General features: G+C 43.5%; 1 protein-coding gene across 2 annotated transcripts in view; it reads left to right on the plus strand.

The window, feature by feature from the left end:
- CNTNAP5 (contactin associated protein family member 5) overlaps window positions 1-20,328 on the plus strand; it is a 770,280-nt gene that overhangs the window by 516,788 nt on the left and 233,164 nt on the right. For both annotated transcript variants that reach the window (XM_069473762.1, XM_069473772.1), the window contains exon 13: window positions 15,826-16,026. In XM_069473762.1, coding sequence (XP_069329863.1) covers window positions 15,826-16,026 — 201 coding nt within the window. The remainder of the gene's footprint in view (window positions 1-15,825; window positions 16,027-20,328) is intronic.

Here is a 20,328-nt window from a genome sequence, read left to right on the forward strand (position 1 = left end):
GTTTATAGCATGCCCTTCTTAATGTTAACAGGACACCCTGTCAACATGATAAAAGGTATTTCCCAGCTGCTCACTGTTTTCCTCTGTATTGATATGCAAAATTGTTTGTCTAGAACCACTAACAAAAACACATTTATTTCCTATATTGACGGATACAATGCCAATTTCATGCATGTGGACCTGTAAGGCAATCATCAGGCATTAGGAGGAATTTGCAAGGAACGTTTAGTCAAATCTCTAAAGCAAAACTTGTTTTCCATTCTCAACAGCTCATAATCCATTTGCAAACCACCTTCCAAGTCTCCATATCTTGTCACCCTGGCTATTATGATGCTCCGTTTCTCACTCTGCTGGCAGCAGCCTCTGTTTTCATTAAAACTCATCAAAGCATGCATAATGGAGTAGGCAGAAAGCTGCAATTGAGGTCTCTCCAATATTCCTGTACATAATTGTGCAGTGTGATTGCAGGTAATAGATTATCATCCCAGCTATTGACAGAAAGAAAGCAATGTATCCATGCGGTGAGGCCTAAATTGTCAGCCCTGCTTCCCAAAGTTAGAGTAATGTCAGTAAGTTTGCCTCTGGGCTGCACGCGGGTCTGTTAGTGTAGGGGAAATGAGAGTCACCCACGACATAGGATGGGGCCGCTCAGTTTTGCGGCTTTTATTTCCCCTTACCTTCTTAGTATGTTGTTAATTTTGGGCAAAGTACGTAGATTTCAGTTGTCTGTGTCCTGTGTATGTGTAGTACAGGTCTGTGATGGTTATCACCCTGCTGATTTCTATTCCAAGACCCTCTACTTGCAACACACACACAAGCGTACACATACTCACACACAAAAGGAAGTATTAACTTCTATTGCCCTACTAAAGTTTTGTACTAGAACAAGCTGGGCTCAAGTTCTCAAGTTAGTCTTTAACCCTATGTTGAGTAGCTACCATTGCAGAAGTACTGTTGCCAAAAGGAGTTGTCACTTGATTACAGACAGCATAAAATTGTGTTGAGCATCTACTGGGTACCAAGCTAGTACAACATGCATCACTGTGAAGGAGCTGGAACAATTTTAATTTCACAAATGCATTAATGTACATAAGTTGTAAGTTCTAGAAGCAGGATACCAATTATAGTCACCTAGTGCTGAAATGTCTGCTGTGTGTGTGATGCTTCTTAACACAGGGTCCCAAGGCATGGGAGACAACCCTCCCTCCGTTACTTTGGATCAATACACATTGGTTATCTGCTCTAGCCAGGCACTGACCAGCCACGCTACCAAGAATACAGAAATGATTACGCTGTGGTCCCCAAAGTTCACAGAGTTAATAATCTCTTGTCCTTGTAGTAAGAAACATCCAAATCTTCAACCTTCCCCACCTTGATTCATAATTCATGCAATAGCCAGAGTGATCTTTTAAAAACAGATCTTGCCCCTCTTCCTCCCTTCCACCTCCACCTGAGTAAATTCCAAGCTCTTTAGCCATGGTTTACAGTTGCTGAAGGGCATGTTGTGAGGACGTATAAGTTTATATGCATCAATTAAAGCTCTTAGAACAGTGCCTGTACTTGTTATGCCCTCTGAATTATATTATTGTCTATCGTAATTATTTTCTATGGGGCCACAAACAAGACCCTCAGTCTTTATACTTTACTTTCTCTCTCTGTACATGGCAGGTGATGATGACAGCTTTTTGTGGTTGGCATGCAGCCAGTTAAATGAGCTACCACGTAAACAGTGTTGGAGAGTGACTGTCACAGAATGGTGGTAGACGAAGCCGAGGTCCTTCTCCTTTTCTCCTTTCGCCTTCCCTTGGAAACACGTCCTCTGTCCTTAGGGACAGCAGACTCCGCTCATCCCGGGGAGGGGCTCACACGCCGTGTCCCCTGGTAGCACAAGCATCGTTTCCTGGTTGAGACTCACTCACGGGTGACATATGTGCTGTGGCTCACTAGCCGTTTAATCAGTTGGAATAATACTTGCATTGTTGCTTATATTTCAGAGGGACAATTTGTTTCCTGTAAATGAAGTGTTTTCCAGAGGGCTATTTTAGACTGAAGAATGGTAATTCAACAGTTTAGAGAAGGGAAGCTTTTTTTTAAGTGTCTCTCTTCCCCTGTTTAATGCATTGTGCTGTCAGCCAAAGTGTGGTGACCACAGAGAGCTTCCAGAAGGCTGGTCTCTTAGGTGAAGCTCAGAAGCCGATGTGTGTGTGTGCTGAGGGCCTGAGCTTAAAGTGGTCTCTCTGGGCTAGTGGCAGAAGGCATAATCTCCTGCTAAATTGGGCCATTAAATAAAACCACTAAGTCATAAAGCTGTAGCATTACCCTGAAATTAAAGCATTGTCACCTTTGAATTGCTAAGAATTTTAACACGTACTTAGAGAAACTCCTTTCACACACCCATTTAGCACGGCCAGTTGACTCCAGGCCACGGGACTGAGAATAGGAGGCCCAGGCAACAGCATTGTGATTTTCATTCATTTATCTGATCACTCATCATTCATTCATCTCCTCCTTTACTAATTCACTCACTGCTTTCTCGAATTCCGTCATTAGCCTCTCGTTTATTTACTCATTTGTTAATTCTCTCATTTATTTATTTCCTCATTTATTTTTGAATGTTTTCAGTTACTTAGACATTATTTATTAATTCAGGCAGTCAGTTAATTATTCAGTTGGTCATTCAGAAATTAAGTCATTCAAATAAACTTTTAAGTATCGACTGTGCTTGGCACCAAGGTTACAAAATAAATAAATCTGTTCTTGTCCTCAAGGAACTCGCAGTTCAGAGAAGAAGACAGACAATGCAAACAGACATTTTATGGACAGTGTGAAAACAGACACCTAGAGATAGCACAGAAATAGTACAAAGGAAGCGGCGGTTGAACGCAGAGGTACAGGGAGGCTGGGGTGGTGGCCAGAGGAGATGCCCTTGAAGAGCTGCCCTCCGAGCTGATGTGTGTCAGCTAACATTTATCCAGCGGATACTAGTATTAGGCACCAGGCTGGGTATGTACATTCATGATGCCATGTGGTTTTCCTAGCAACCATGTGAAGAGGTGCCCTGTCTCCATTTTACAGAAAAAGACACTGAAATCTCGACAGATCAAACTACTTGCCCAAGGTCTCACAAGGAGCAAGCAGCGAAGCCAGGAGCTGAAGCTATGATTGAGGCTGTGAGGCTGGATTCCTGGGGCAGGTGACATAGAGCCCCTGAGACAAGGAAAGACCCTTGTCCACAGAGGATCCCCTCTGGCCTGCACTGCCCCATCCCTTGGTCACCTTCCGTTAAATCAGTGGCGAGGTGGAGAACTCCTCCAGGAAGTCACATGGAAGGAATGAGGTCATATTGGACACACCTTACCTCCCTGATCATCAATTTTGTCATCTGTAAAATGGGGAAAATCATACCCATCATTTCAGGTTTTTCTGAGTATTAGATGAAAATTATATAAAAGCTATGTTCTCAAAATTTAGTTTTCTAAAGCATGAGCTGGGATGAATGTTTCAAATGCCATTTTCTAGGCTTGTTCCTAGCAATGTTTATTCAGTGGGTGTAGAACAGTGATCAGAAGTAGCATGTTGAGCAAGCACCTGAAGATACTGGACCTTAGGATGTATCTTACCAGGTGATCAGCACAGTGCTTGGTGCTTAATACATCCCCTTCCTCATTCATGGTCTCGTTTCGAAGGCGCTCTGGTCAGTGCCTAGAAGAGCTGTTCGTAAGCGCTGAACACAGGGCTTATCCTGACTCCTTCCTGATGGACCTTTCACAGCACCTCTTATTGCAGACACCCGGTGAGTCTCTCTTTTTAGTGCCAGGGGATAGGGTGGCAGTCCAGGCAACTAAGATTTATTGAGGCACTGCCTTGGGTGTTGTAAACTATCGGCCCTTACGCACAAGGACCTTATACTACAACAATGAAACAAAGCCATCCAGCTCTTAAAGCAATTTCATCCGGGCCATTTTATTTAATTTATACAATTATCCTGTAGCTAATTGACAGCAATGGAATCCTGGTCAAGTTATTTAACTTCCATGAGGCTCAATTTCCTTACTTGTATAGTAGGAATGACCATTTATTCTTACCTCAATGGGTTCATGTGCAGATTAAATAAAATTAAATGAACCAATGTGTCTAATACACCCAGTATAGTATGTGACATTCCCTAAGACCTCCCAGAATAAAAGTCATCACTGCCCAATGCCACTATCATATGAGGATTTAAACGCTAAAGGAATTAATTCAGAGACAGGAGTGGAGTCAAGAAAGACTCCATGGGAGACATCAGGCTTGGCTTTGACCTTGGAAGCCAGGTGTCCCGGGGCTAGCAAAAGAAGAGCACAGATGAGAAAGATCAATCGTGTTGAATTCAGCAGGATCATGGACGAGGCGATGCAGAGAACAGGTGCACATGGGCCCGTTTCCTTGTTTGAGGACCCCTGGCCCACCTGGGTGTCCTGAAGCAGTGACGTGGTTTGGCTGAATGGGTACTTTTCCTGTTTGGAAGAGGGAAGTAAGAAGTCGGTGTCAAAGGTGTCTCCCAGAAAGCTTGCGTGCTCTTGTTCACCCCTGCTCTGAGCCCCTGCTGCCAGGGAGCGACAAGGAATCAAAGTCAGTCTAGACATTCCAAAAAGAGAAGGGCCAAGAGGGCCGGGCAGCTCGTGAGTCCTTGCTCTGCATGTGCGTGCATGTGTGTGCGTGCATGTGTGTGCGTATGCACATGTGCGTGCAAGAAGGCAGAGTAGCCACTCACCTGAGAGCCTTTGCCCCTCACTCTTGTCTTGATGTGGACTCACATGCTCGGAGCAGCGGTCAGCCTTGCGTTCTCAGCATGTGCGTGAATGTGTCATGTTTGTACGTATTTGTGAAGGGAAGCTGGTAGGGACTTTGACCGGTTGCTGTCCACGGGGACAGTTTCCACATGGGTTTCCCAGGGCCGCCTGTGAGTTTCCTGTCAACTCTCAAGCGTCACACACAGTCTTGCTCTCCCGGAATATCGTTCCTTCCCCTCCTTCTTCACGCCAAGCCCTCATTCTTTCTCCCATGAAGCTCCTTAAGCTTGTCACGGTTTCCAGGACTCGCACTGAATTCATGTGAGCAGCGAATGTCTGCCACATGCAGATTAGTTCCTTCATGTGAATCCCACACGGATGTTTCCTGGGTCTGCCAAGTTAGTTGACTTAAGTGGGTTCCTCGGCCTCCCGATGCCTCAGTTTCTTCTTCTGTAATTAATCATAGAACCTATCTATAAGTTTGTTGTGAACATTATCTGAGATAATTGATGTAAACCGCAAGAAAAAAGGCCCAAGATTATATACCCAATGAATGGTAGCTATTATTGGTTATTATTTTCGTCACTCGGTCCTCAGAAACATAGACTCTGGTTTCTTGGTTTTTCTGGGGATACAGTGATAAAAATGAAACTAATAACTTCAGTGAGTGCACAATACCTGACACTCTGAGAGCACTCATGAAAATTAATTCAGCAGAGTTAATAAACACTTGTGCTTCAGAATGGATGAACTACCACGGTGTGAATGGTTGGATTTAATAATATTTTTTGCTTTTTGGTAATTATTTGGCCAATTAGCCCTTAGCTGTGTGTGCGTGTGTGTGTGTGCGTGCGTTGGTGTGAGGGCATGTGCGTGTGAACTGTTTGTCCCACAGATTTGAGCACTTGCTATGCGTGAAGCATCGTGGCAAGATCTAGCTTATTTTCCCCAAAGTTTTTATTGTGAACTGTTCACACCTGAAGAAAAGTTGAAAGAATAGCAAAATGCCAGCCATATACCCTTCACCTAAATTCTCCAAGTGTTGCCATTTGCCACGTTTGGGTACCTGTGCCATCCTCATTGCCTCCCCTGTCTGTCTCCCCTCCCCCACCTTCTCAAATATTTTATTTCCGAACCATGTGAAAGTAAACTGTGGACACACTGATAATTTAAACCTAAAGAAGTCAGCTCTTCTCTCCTAAGAACAAATATATTCCCCTATACAAGCACGCCACTAAAGCCAACATGTAAGAAAATAAACATTAATTCAGCTAACATTATCCAATACATAGTCCATGTTTTTCATACATGTCTTTTATAGCGGTGTCTATTTTCATATATCGATTCAGGATTCAAGCAGTGTCCACGCTTTGGAATTGACTGGAATGTCGCTTTAGTCTCCTTTTTTCTGGAAGGCCCCCTCCCCGACGCCTTAATTTTTCTTTCTCTTTTTCTTTTTGTTGTTTGGTTGGTTGGTTGATTGGTTCTTATGACATTGATCTTTTTGAAGCGTATAAGTCAGTTGGTAAGGAAAATGCTCCATATTGTGGACTTTTTTCTGATTATTTATTGTTGGAACATTTTGGCAAGGAAACCCCGTGGGCACCGTGCGCCTCCGCAGTGCGCCCGTCAGCAGACACACGAGGGCAGTCCGTCCATCACCGGGGCTGCGCGGCTCCCTCGCGGGGTGAAGCGGTTCTGCCAGAGCTCTGCGTCGTGCAGCGGGCTTGTAACCAGCACCTGGTCTGCGGTGTCCACGCGGACCCTGTGTGAAAGTGCTGTTGCCCAGCGTTCCCGCCCAATCCGTTAATGGTTCTGACTCTTTTAAATCATTACCCTGGAATTTGTAAAATGTTGTTTTTCTAACGTTATAATTCCTTCCTAACCTGTGACTGTCACTCTGTGGCCTTCTCTGCAGAGGCGCTCTTGCTTTCTCCCCAGGCCTCCACCTCCCTCACGTCACTATGGACTCATAAATTATTTTATGTTAAAGCATTGTAACTGTTACCATCATTACTCTTTCTGACATTCAGATATTCCCCCAAATGGCTTATCACGGTCCCTTTAAATCTGCTCCTGTTTCTTTTTTACCTGTCCCCATTAATTGTGGAGCATTGCTTTACCTTTGAGCACAGCAAGATCTTCTGAGATGTCACCTTGAACTTTCCCTACCCTCCACACAGCCTCAGCTATTTCCCTAAAGAAGCCTACTTCCTCTTTGTAGGGAATGGTATTTGGAAAGCAAGATCTAGGTGTTAGGTTTGCAAATTGTTTCTAGGTCCTTTCAGTGGATAGAGCAAGCGTGTGTGTGTGTGTGTGTGTGTGTGTGTGTGTTTTATGAGTTCATAAGGTCATCTCCAATTCAAATCCAGTTCCACTGGGTTTCTTTCTCATCATTCTCTCTGTTATATATATTTTCTCTCGCAGTGAGAACTCGTCCCAACAACATCACCATATTCACTCATTTGCTCTATCCGCACAGTTTCAGAATCACATCAACGATATCAGCATCAATAACAAAAGCAAAGTTTAAGATTTCCTTGAATTTTAATTTTTGTTCTTAGAATATATTCTGCTGAGGGTGTATAGTCAGACAGAATGCTGTATGGAAAAGTTACTTGAATTACCTCCTTTTTTCTTTTTTGTGGTTATTTTATCAGTTTGATGTAGTTAGGTATTTTTGTTTCTGATTAGTATGCAATTTTAGGACTTACCTTTTCTTCGTCCTTTTGATTTAATTTTATGTTTTGACAGTGTAAAATATGTTTATGCTACAAAAGTCAAATACAGATAAATATACACACACTGCTTGACCAGAGGCATTTTGCTCTCACTCTCATTGCCTTCATCTCATTCTTACCCATCTCTAAAAGATAACCATTTATATTAGTTCGTCCTTCCTGTGTGTGTTCATTTTTCTCCTTTATTCTCTCATAAAATCTATCATACTCCTCTATGCATCAGTACCTTGATTTTGTCACTTTACAATATATAGTGGAACTCACTCTAGATGTCTGTAAACTGAGATCTTATGTATTATTTATTATGGCTGCATTGTACTTTACTGTGTCAGTTAACTATACTTTATTCAATCAGACACCTAAGGATGCTTATTTAATTTTTTTCCAATATTCTGCTATTTGCAATAGACAACCTTGGCTGCACAGCCGAATTTCAAGTGCATAGCTAAACATCCTTTCTTACCTTGTATCACTTTCCTGCTGATTTCAAGCGCTGTCACTGAAGTTAGTAAAAATCCTGGCAGTCTGTTGAACATTCAGTTCAGCAGTAAGTGAATACCTACTGTGGGTCAGGTGTTAGACACGGGAAGATTTCTGAGATGCCCTTTTCATGTGTAGCAATTGAAGTTTTGCAGGGGGAGTGAGTCAACAGGTTGTGGTAACACTGTGGGAAAGCAACAAGCGCAGGATGCTGGTGGAAAGAGCAAAGGCTACCCACTGGAGTTGACATTGGCTCTGGTCATCTCTGGTGTCATGAGCTCCAGAGTGGAGATGTCAGCTGAAAGAACGATGAATAATTCTGCTCTCCTCTTTGAGTTTTCTTTCTGTCTGTCTCCTCCAGAATCAGATTATAAGCTCCGTGAGAGCAGAGTAAGTATTAATAGACAGTCTAACACTTAGGGAAGGCTTGTCTTCTTGTCCGACCTGATGAAAGGAGAAGAAAATGTTGCCTTTGGGTATCTCTTCATGGCACCAAGGCAAGCCCTTTGTGGTCAGCTCACTAGCTCATGAAGTCCTCTGAGTTCAACACTGGCCACTTTAGATCTTCTAAACAAAGGGATGAAAACTACTATTTATTATGTGCTTGTGTCCCAGGTCCTGGGTCATAAATTCCCACACGATTAAGTGTGAGGTAGGGATCATCTCTCATTTGTATTTGGAGACAGCAGAGGTTGGAAAAGGTGGAGGAACATATCCAGCATCCTTCAGCTAGCAAGTGACACATCTAGGAACTGAATTTAGGTCTGTGTGAGTCCCCACTGTGTATCCTCAGAGTGCACCAAAATAGTGTCTGCCACAAAGATACTCCTAAAGCCTGAATAAAACCCTCTAACGGGCATCAAAGACCCTCCCAAGAAACTCACAGTCCTCTTCCAAGCTGGTGACTTAGATTTAGGGCTTTTTTCCTCCCTTTTCCTTACCCAAAAGGCCAACACACTGGACATCAGTTAGGGCAGGGGCATCTTGTCCTCACCCCTTTCCCCTGAGCTCCCCCCACCCACAGCTGCTGCCAGATGTTCACCTCAACTCACCTGATGCCAGGTGGCCTGCCCTCCCCAAACCATCTGTGAGCTCCTTGCGCTCAGAATCCAGAGTTAGCCAACCTTGCATCCCTCATCCCACCCCTTTCCAGTCCCTAAGGTTGTGCTCTGCACACACTAGGTGCTTAATGTTTTTTTCAAAAAATAAATTAGTGTACCCAGATTCGGGTCCAAACAGCCACCCACTAAGACCATAAAACAGATTTCCCAGGTTTCTTTGATCATGCCAACTATTTTAACACAAGGAAAAAGAAAAAAAAAAAAAATAACCCATTCCAAAAATGTACATAAAAAGTAAAGGCCAGAGCGAAGTGTGAGGATAAATCACAGTCAAGTATGCTGTCTGGAAGTCGTAAAGTGCGGCCCACGTGGGCAGGGGGAAGGCGGTAATGGACGGAGCCGCCCGTGCTCGGAGCTGCGGTGTCCGCGTGGCGGCTAATGCACAGGCACGCGGCCGTCTCAGCCGCGGCGAACCGGTAATGCGCGCCCCTCCCACAGCAGCAGCCCAGACGCTAAAAGCAGCCGCGCCTGCCGTGGTTTCAGCGAGCCTGATAGATTCTCGCACAGGCAGCGGGGCTGGTATGCAGGGGAGGGAAAACAGCTCCTGTGGGAATTCTGAAGCTGTTTAAAGGAGTTGGAAACCACTTTTCACCAATTGTCTTCCTTCCCTTTAAAGGTTGGGGCGGGGGGTAGGTGGAATCGACCCCCTCAGCACAGGTTCCCAGAAGCGTATCTAATGATGCAATGATCTCTTTGGATCCCCCCTGCATGGCTCCAGTAGAAGGGCTCATAGCAGGTAGCAGTTCTGCTTTGATTTGGAGTCAGGTACCAGACAAAGTGTCGTGAAGAGAGAGGACCTACACCCAGTCAGCGCTGTGCTCAACTCGACCCTGTGCTTTTTTTTTTTTTTTTTTTTTTTTTTTTCTGTTTTTAAAGACAAGGTCTTGCTGTGTTGTCCTGGCTGGCCTTGAACTCCTGTCCTCAAGCAATTCTCCCACCGCCGCTTCCCAAAGTGCAGGGATTACAGGTGCGAGCCACGGCACCTGGTCCCAAGCCTGTGTTTTCCGTTCAGTGCTCAAGACAACACTGCACCATGGGTGACGCCCAGGTTACAAAGGAGGCTTGGGGAGGTGACGTGTCTCTTCCTGTTCTGGAATCTAGTGGGCAGCATAGCTGGCACTGAAAGCCAGGCCTGGCGATGGCAAAGCCCAGCTTTCCTCTATAGCGTCGGCTTCTGTGAACTGCGGAAGCCTTTCCCAGGCCTGTATTTACTCAGCAACCATTGCCTATGATTTAAATGGGGAGACAAGTGACAAACATATGAAAAATTAAATAACGACCAATGCGAAATGACAAGAGATATCACAAGACCACACATGAGTAGATGGCAAATGAGTAGTAGAGATAATACTTTGAGGATTATTTAGACTGTCTTTACCTTTTGGCATAGAAAATTCACTTTGTCAACATAGATAACTGTACCAGAAGTGACCCCAGGGACCTTAATATAGACTTGCTTTATTACAGTAGGAGTGTAAGTGAATTGGCACACTGTTCAAAGGATATAAGCAGCTCCCCACAGTGATTTCAGTTCAATTAAGCTGGGTATTGACAATCTGTAGACCTCCCTTCCTTCTAGCATTGTGATAGAAAAATTGCAGTTTTTTTCTGGCTCTGCAAAGAGACAGATATGTGTGTAGAATGAGGTCTTATTAATCAGAGTTATTTCTTGTCTCTTCCTTTTTTACTTCCCTTTTGTTTGTTCTTTCTTCTGAGTGCTGATCCCCATGGTAACGGATGGAACAGCTTACAGCATCTGTAATTACTATTATTAATAATAATGATCACAATAATAAGACCAATCAGATATAATGAGAGAAAAAATATGAAAGAAAATTAAATTGTGGCTCTGTATGTAAACAGTTTACAGCTTCTGAGATGAGAGCCAGAAGAACCAGGTAGGCCACCTAGAGACCAGGGAGTAAAGATTGCTCAAGAGCTTTTCTGGGGTGATAAGCAGGGAAGACTTCACCACAAGGATGATAATACAAAATGTTCTAGAATATTACATCATTATTAGTGTGCTGGTACGACTTTATCTTTTTCTCTTGTTGTGTGCATGTGGGTGTGCATGTACATGTGCATGTTTTGATCTTAAACTTGAAACTTCTTTTAAATTTGGACCATTACATAATATCTGCATAGAAGAACAACTTCGGAGATGCTGAAACCCAGAACCTGGCACAATACAAATGGTGGTGATTAATTATCTTTTCACTTGACAAAGATACCCAGAAGTCCTAAGGCGCTCAGTGCTAGCCTAGGCTCTGGTAGTCTGAGGGTGAACGAGCCCTGTTGACCTTGAAAACTCTCAAGAAAAACAGTTCACAGTCTCCACTGGGCCAGCTTCTATGAGCTGCCCTCTCCCCCGACCGCTATGAAACCTGCCCAACAGACCTCTGCACACTCACTCCGGTAATCTCTAGAGTACTTGTAATATCCTGAGACATTTCTCATTCTTGTGTACACAACTTTCTCCCTGAAGTGATGGTAAGATTTGGAGGAATTAGGGCATTTTCCTCCTGGGTATGTGTTCTGGTAGCTAGCACAAAACTAACTGGGCATATATTTGAACACAAGAATGATGACACATTTTACATCCTGGAAGATCTCATAGCTTTACAGGGAGATAGAAAGCTAAAACTCACAATGCAATTTGGGAAATGCTTTACTAGTTTACAAAACAATATGTGGTTATGTCTTTGAAAGAATGCTTTGGAACTTCATCTTGTGTGCTATTTGATGGCTCATGGCCTGTAACCCCTTTGCACATAAAGGCAGCACAGCAGCTGGTATGGATCTGGGTCCTGAGGTCATTCATACTCAGGCCAGCCCACTGTGCTGAAAGCAACTTTAAAAAAGCAAGTATTTTAGATATATAATAATTTACTTTAAGCTAACTAGAATGCTTAGTGAAGTGGCCCTATTTCCCTTCTAAGCTGATGATGATAGGTCCCTGCCTGTTCAAAAATCTCCAAATGTACTCCTTTCTTTGGTCTTGGGCAACTCAATACCTGTACGCTTTTCAGCAGTTAGGGAGATAAAGCCATGCTTCTAATGGTGAGATCGAGGGGGTGGTATACAGTAGAAGTAAGGAAATAGAATGACCTGGGTAGCAAAAAATAGTATGAGAGGGCAATGTTCTTCCAGGTTTCTGGGTCCATGAGTACTAAAAACCAAGACCTGTTGAAGAAATTTCAGGAAATGCAAAGGACACAAATAAATAGTCACATGAGGCTATTCCTCAGTGAAAAGAGAACTGAACAAGGCAGTGATAATTTATCATATACAGCAGCAGCAGCAGCTGTATCACAGGAAATTGCAGTCCATCATGCTCATTAACCTCATTTGCAAGATCATCTCCCCACCCCCAACTCTCTAAGGAGTGAAGTCCAGTCTCTTGTTCTGATGTTACAGAAAGTTCTAACGTATAGATTCTTCACTCTTTTGAATGCCCTATAATCTGTTATGTGTCCCTGTAAAACATGACACCAAATCATTATAATATGATTATGGATGAAATGATTGATTATAATATCCCTGTTTTCCAATGAGGGAACTTCAGAGACCTATATAACTTTCACTGCTGACATGCAGCAGAATACAGATTCCAATCTGGACAGGCCTGTTTCTAAATCCAAGCTGTTCAATGGTATTGTTGGTAGCATTGCTGCTTTTTACTTATCACTGATGAGGAAATTGCACTTTCGAGAAGTAATAATTTGACTGAGGTTGCTTGACCAGCAGGAGTTGATCTGGCACCCAACCCCAGATACTCTGACTCCATAGCCCAAGCTGTGTCCACTAGTCTCTACTGTCCATTGGCCAAATCGACCATCTTGAACATTCACTTTGTGGATCCAATTTTAATTGAAGCCATGTGTGTGTCCACTTGGGTGTGAATCTCCACTTCCTCACTCACCTAAAAGTCTGCCAAATGAAGTTTGCTTGATTGAAATCCTTCAGAGAGGACTTTCACATACACCTCCTCCAGTTCAAACCACCCTTCCCCAGTCCACACTAAGCGCCAAAGCCAACTTTCCTGCAGTAGCATTAACCCCTGGGCTTTCCATGTGCAGTCTGGATGACTGGCTAAATCCATACAGCTACCAATATAGCCGAGGAAGAAAAGATAGAATAAGAGGAACAATAACAATAATGATATCAGTGACTGGAAGATGAAAGGTTTACTCCTTGATACAGATTCCTTTTCCCATCTGGCCAAAGATAGAATATGATTTGGGTAAAGTGACTCAAGGAGTAAATGAATAAGCAAATCAATAAATGAATATATGAGCAAGTAGATGAATGGATATATGGATGTGAAAATCTGTGTACACTTAGAGGGAGATAGAAGTCCGTATTATTTAGTAATGTTGTGCAGAACCAACTTTGGAATGAGATTGGACACTTTGAGACGCGGGACAAGTTTACTAGATGGATGGGTAGATGGATAGATAGATAAATAAACAGAAAAAATAATGCCCATTTACCTTCTTGTTTTCAGTCTTTACCCCACTATCTCCCAGGAGAAAAATAATCAGAGGACACACACCAGCTCTGAAATAAAAGCCAGCTAATAGGATCTGGGCTTCAAGTAATCATCTCTCCTACCGTTCCTCATACGGTATTTGAAGCTGGCGCTTGTGAATATGTACATGCACTTAGCAAGCAGCACTAGACGCACACATACATGTCTATGTACTGGTGATGTCTGCGGTGGTAGCTTGTTATGAGTACTGGACATGATAATATATGTAAAATGTCCTAGTACTGAGCAGTAATATAGCATGTATTATTATAGATGAGACGGGGTTTTCCTTATCTTCTTCTCATAAGCATTATGGATATTTCAAAACTGTCCATCTTTTTTCTCTCTCTTCAGTAATCTTTTATTGAATGATAATTTTTCTTTGGTTATTTTATCAGCATTTTTCTATATTGGTACCACCAACATGTGTAAAATTTGGGGTTAGTTTTGCAATATTGTTATTTTTACCAATATCAATCATGTCTTATTTTTATTTTCAAAGTCAGAATCTAATGACTGATTTTTTTTTTTCTTTCTTTCTAGAAAATGTAATCCTTCCTCACTAAAATGATGGGAACATGTGGGTTATCAATGGGCTGGTTTTAGAGAATAGTCTTAAGATGAGTCAGAAAAATTAAGCATAATTTAATTTTATGTTGCGAGAAGTATTTCCATTTTTAGAGTTGGACAATCCTTTAGAGATCATGAAAACCAAATCCTCTTTCTCTTCCTCCTCCTCCTCCTTCTCATATTTTGAAACTGAAGTGCCAGGCCATGAAGTGACTTGTCCCAAGTCGTGCACAGAGTTAGTGGAGAGAGAGAGTTCACATAGGCACCTGTGAGGGGGTCAGTTCCTTTCTCTTTTCAGCCCAGTCATGTCAGCTGCTGTGATCCTCCTGCTCAGTCATGCTCATTAACCGTGGCTACTTTCAGAGCATGTGCTCATCTCATCGTCTATAGATACGCTTTGAGTCATTCTTCACTTTCTGGACCTTAGTTTCTCCAGTTGTTAACCGAGAGGGTGGGGGAGGGACAAGCACATGATTTTTATGCTGGGTTCCTTCTCAGCTCTGAGAACCCATGAAGAGTAATGGTGCAATTATGTGGGCAAGATTCCCAGATGACAAAAGCTTTTCAAGTCTTCCTATTTTCTCTTTTGCTTTATTTGGGAGGATGTTCAGAATTAAATTGCATGTCCAATTGCAGTAAATGTTTTAGCCCAGGTTATTACTGCAGAGTGTCTGATGCATCCCAGATAGGGCCTTGCAACTTCCTATTTTTGGTTGCTATTTTATATTAACATCCCTGCCTTGGCATCACTAGTATTGTGGTCTCATTTTTGTTGTCAGTGTTGTTGTTTTTAACTGACTATAGAAATGAGCTTCAGAAAAGGGAAATGACTTGTTCTAGCTTGTTATCGGCAGAAATAGGCTTCACATATGGATCTCTCAATCTCTCCTTTCTCCTTGCCTTCCGGCCTTTCCTGTATTAGGCAAAACATGTCCTTCAACCTGATTTAAACATCCTCCTCCCTGCGTGTTCCCTTATTGTAAACCTTTCTTGTTTTTGTTTTTTTTTTTTTTGCAAATAGAGATAATAGGGAGAATAAACAATTTTTAAAAATCTGTAATTAAGTGCATTACATGTGCAGTGTGGATCATACAATCTCAACCTTGTTCTCTGAGAAAATGGTTCTCTGAGAAAATTATCTATGCTAGTGTTTCTCTTATGAGGAAGTGTGTCAGTAGCTGGAAGTGCAGGCTTTGCAGCCAGACACCCTTGGTTCTAATGCTTGCTTAGTCACTTGTTAACTATGTGATCTTGAGTGAGCTGCCTAATTCTCCTCATTCACATTTTTAGAACAAGTCTTGACATAGCACTATTGGATCCCTTCCAATTTGGGTATCATCAATTTTAACTGAAATCATAGGCATTAAATGCTTAGCATAAAGCCTGTGGAATAAAGACTCTACAAATTCAGCCTTTAAGATTATTGACCCTTATACTAACTCTGGTGGAGCTCCATGAGGAACAAAATTTCTGTGCTGATACTCTGCATAAGTTGAACACTCAGGCGACGATTAATGGTTGCATGCTGAGTGGCCCATCACACTGTTTGGATGCCACTTTTTTGACCTCCCATCTCACGTTTCTTGCTTTGGGTTGTGTTGTTTGGGCAGAGGACAAGATCTGGACGTCAGTGCAGCACAACAGTACAGAGCTGACCCACGTGCGGGGCGCCAACCCCGAGAAGCCCTACGCCATGGCCTTGGACTACGGTGGCAGCGTGGAGCAGCTGGAGGCCATGATTGACCACTCGGAGCACTGTGAGCAGGAGGTGGCCTACCACTGCAGGAGGTCCCGCCTGCTCAACACGCCAGGTAAGGCTTGCCGGTCCTCTGTCCCTCTGTGCGTGCCATGCGGGACAGATGGGCCTCCCAAACCCAGAGGATCAAGGAGAGGGATATTTGCCAAGAAGGGGGCTACAGTCGCAGTTGTTCACTGTGCATTGGAGAGAAATGTGGCCAAGAGAGGTCCAGCTATGTTCTAGTTCTGGCTCTGTAACCCAGGACAGGACCTCGAGAGAGTTCTGTCCCCTATCAAGGTTTTCTTCTCATTGTCAAAAAGAAAACAAATACAACAGCCATCCTGCAACAGTTAGGAGAATGAAGAGCTGCTGGAGAGTAAGGGCCCTTGACGAGGGCATTTGAGCTCAGCACAGAAAGGGTGGCAGTAGGAAATGCTATTTCTGGGAGAGGGACTAGAGCATGAGAAGGTACCAGGATCTCAGCACACTCACCCAGGAGGGACAAGTTGTGTCTGGGGCAGAGGATGCGTAAAGGAGCAGCATCAGGCCAGGGGGCCGGCACGGCACATCGGGAATAGCACCTGAAAAGGGGAGGTCTTTGTGGAAGTGACTTTTTAAAAATAAAGTTTGCTTTTAGAAATAATTAGACTAATCCTATTTAATTATTTTTTCCTATTTTCTTTAAAGAGTGATTGGTTAATGTAGTTATTAACATGCTGGCACAAAACAAAACAAATTCTAGGACTGCTTACCAAGACCCAGGAGAGCTTTTGCAAAATGCCAGGAGGGATTTGTCAAAATTTATGCATGCCCAGGGAGTCGGTCATTTCTGTGAATGTCAGTTCATCATTTGTTTCCTGGGAGAGAAAAGGCCACAAGGGTATGAAGTATTTAAGAAAGGGTGTCACAGTCTCTAGCCTCAAGAAGCATACAGTCCAGCACTTGGAAGTTAGGGATTTTGAAAGGCTGAAGAAAAACAGACAATAAAATGTCAACAAAGGAGAAGTGACAGAAGCCTAACTAAATGCAACACACTGCCTGGCTGATCTAGAATCTTCAGGGAAGACTTTGTTCCACATAAGTGAATTTTCCAGATAACTGTCACTTATCCTTTTAAGCACCAAAAATCTTTCCAAAGAATTTTTAACTATTTAAAATGAAAATCTTTCTCAAATGGATTACACGCTTCCTTGCCTTCTTAAACAGAGAATTCTGAACATAAAATGTAACCTTTTCTTGATGACTCAGGATCATCATTGTGAAAATCAATTATGGTGCTCTCCTCGGATTCAGCCGTGCTTGCAGGGCTGATTACATCGCAGACGCTGGTTGGTGTCCCTTTCCCAGAGTCCTCAGAGGGTACTGCCCCGTGAGAGTCAGTGTTCGTGTTTATTCACGTTTCTCTCTCCCTTGGCTGTCCAGACTGCACGTGCTCCTCTCAGCCCTGTCCCAGGGTATCTCTCTCCAGAAGTCACCTTCTCTGCTCTTCTTTGCATTGCTTCCGGTTTTCTAAGGACTGGGTTTGTGAAAATTAGAGGGGAACTGGGTGTGTGCTCATGTTGACCGTGAGACTTCCTTTAGCATATGCATTCTGTGATATCAGTTTGGCTCCACCATTACCTTTATACCTGTGCCCTTTGCCAACTCAACTGTCTTCCATTCCCTGATTATGTTCCAATGGGAAGGGCATGGATTGGGAGCAGCCATATTGAGAGTAAGGGCTTAATCCTGCCATTTACTCATTATGTGACACTGTGCAAGTTGCTCAATTTCTGCAGTTTCAATTTTACCATCTGCAAAGTTTGCATGAAAATCCTGCCCCCTAAAGCTGATGTGAAGACTGAAGAAAAAATGTAGAAAAAACTCCTTGTACTGTGCTAGAGGCATATTGGGTATCCAACAAATGCTAGCTTGCTCACCAGCTTCCATCTCAGCAGGGAAGGTCCAAAATGTGTGCTGTAACAGGAAACAAGCACAAAGGGGAATCTTATTTGTACTTTAAAGGTGTAAATAGAATGATTATAATAATTATGTGGTAATAGAATTGATTAGAAAACTCATGCCTGCAGATAATCTCACCCCCTGGGGATGACCACTGTAGCATTGAGGTGTGAATCCTTCCCCCTGTACACTCCCCGACTCCATGGGAACCTACTATCCATCTGTTTGGGTGTGAGGGTCCTCATGAATCCTCTTTTCCCCACGGGTTCTGGACCAAAGAAGGGAGATGAAGGAGGCTGATGGGTGTGTGCGTGCAGTGTCTGCTTCCTCTCGGTGAGCCGGCTTGGAGAATGCAGCATGGGCCACCTCCACCCTCCACCTCCACCTGCAGACCAAACACTGCTTGCGGTGTGGTGGGGCTACAGAGCATTTACCCTGACAGTGCCATAGATGTGTGGCCCCAGCCTCCACCCTTGCCTAGGGACAGAAGCCACCTGGGCCCCCAAGTAGGTGAGCTCACCTCCTGGAAGCAGGAATGGAAAGAACAATGTGCACCATTTGTAGCCACATGGATCTGAGAGCCAACACCCAGGGCACACACCTCCAGGGACATGTTTCCGGTCTTTCCTATCACTAAGCCACTTCCTTCCCCCTGGGGAAGGCTAAGGACAGAAGGTGAGGACAGGATGGTAGAGACTTGCTCCTACTTGCCTGCCTGCCATTCTGTTTAATAGAAGAGTTGGGCGAGTTTCTCCTCTATCTGGTCAAAGCCGGTGTACGCAGAAAAGACATACCTGCCCCAGCGACACTGTTTTACAACCTGTATTTGTCACACACAAAATGTACAAATATGTTTCCACATCAATAAATATGGCTTCATGCTATCATTTTTATTAACAACAGCTCATTACGTTATATAGATGTATTCCAATTAATAAGTCTCCTATTTGGACATGTAGTTTGTTTCCATTTTTTCAAGTAGTGCTACAAGAACACTTTTCAAGCAGATCTTTGTGAACATAGCTGATTATATCCTCAGGATAAATTCCTTGAGGTGCCATTTCCAGGGCAGAGAGTGAGCATATTTTTAAGGCTTTTGCCATTTTGACTTCTGCCATGTATCAGGGTCGCACCGCTTTGTACTTCCAACAGCACTGTGGGATCGAGTGTCCATTTCCCAGCAGTGAGTATTATTTTGCGTTAACTTTGGCAATCTGAGAAATGGAAAGGGGATCAAGACAATTATAAATATTGTTTGTTGTTAATTTTTTGTTTTTGTAAATTGTGTGGGCTGATTCCTACAGCTTATTGGCCACTACTAACTAGAGGCCAGGGTTAGTAGAAGCTGTAAAGTGTTGTAAACTGTGGATGCAGTAGACTTAAATCAATAAGAAGAGAAAGTGGAGGATGCCTTCTTGCTATAGATTCTTCTCCGTACCATAAGGAGCAAGGCCCCTGGCCCCCTAAATAGGAGAAAAGACATACAAATTTTTTAGTGTTTATATACAGGAACCTTCAGAATGAAGACCCAAAGATATGGGGGAAATTGTCCTTTTTTTTTTTTTTCTTTGTTTTGAGACTGAGTCTCATCTGTCACCTGGGCTAGAGTGCAATGTCACAATCATAGCTCACTGCAACCTCAGACTCCTGGGCTCAAGTGATCCTCCTGCCTCAGTTTCCTGAGTAGGTGGGACTACAGGCAGGCACCACCACACCTGGCTGATGTTTTTATTTTCTGTAGAGACAGGGTCACGCTATGTTGCTCAGGTTGGTCTCAAACTCCTAGGCTCAAGTGATCCTCCTGCTTCAGCCTCAAAAAGTGCTAAAATTACAGGCATTGACTGAGTCACCAGGCCCGGACCTGGAAATTGTCCATTTTTATGCTTAGGTTCAACAAAGTATGGACAGCCATGTAGAAATATGACTGAACGAAAAGGATACAGTCTAATGCTAACAGAGTGAGGAAACCTAGCCGGGCCTGTCTGTCTAGATTCTTCCTGACTACTCTGAGCTGCGTTCCTTCCTCCTGGGTGAGGGCCCTCTCTGGGCTGGGGCTCTTACGACCTACAGTCAAACAAGGTAGGTCAGGTAATTTCTTCATGGCCAGTTTTTACATAGAATGATTTTAGGTGTTATGGCTGGATTTGGGGAAAAGTGGTTCTGGCTTTTATGACCCACCTTGGGGAAGAGGGACTCTAGTTTCTAGGGCCACACTCAGGGAGAGTGGGACTGAGTGGCAGGGGGCCTGGAGGTCAGAGAAATTTTTTGCTTCCGAGGCCTTCCTTTTGGGGAACTGCTTTCTGAGCCCCATCGGTACTACACAAAATAAAGGGAGCAAGTGAAAGACGGCAAGATGAGAGAAAGAAGAAACTATTGAACGGCCACCAGTGACGGAGGCTTCTTATGTTTGAGGCTACACGCGGGGCACTGTGCA

The sequence above is a fragment of the Eulemur rufifrons genome, chromosome 1 (genome assembly GCF_041146395.1).
Source record: "Eulemur rufifrons isolate Redbay chromosome 1, OSU_ERuf_1, whole genome shotgun sequence".
Lineage (NCBI taxonomy): Eukaryota > Metazoa > Chordata > Mammalia > Primates > Lemuridae > Eulemur > Eulemur rufifrons.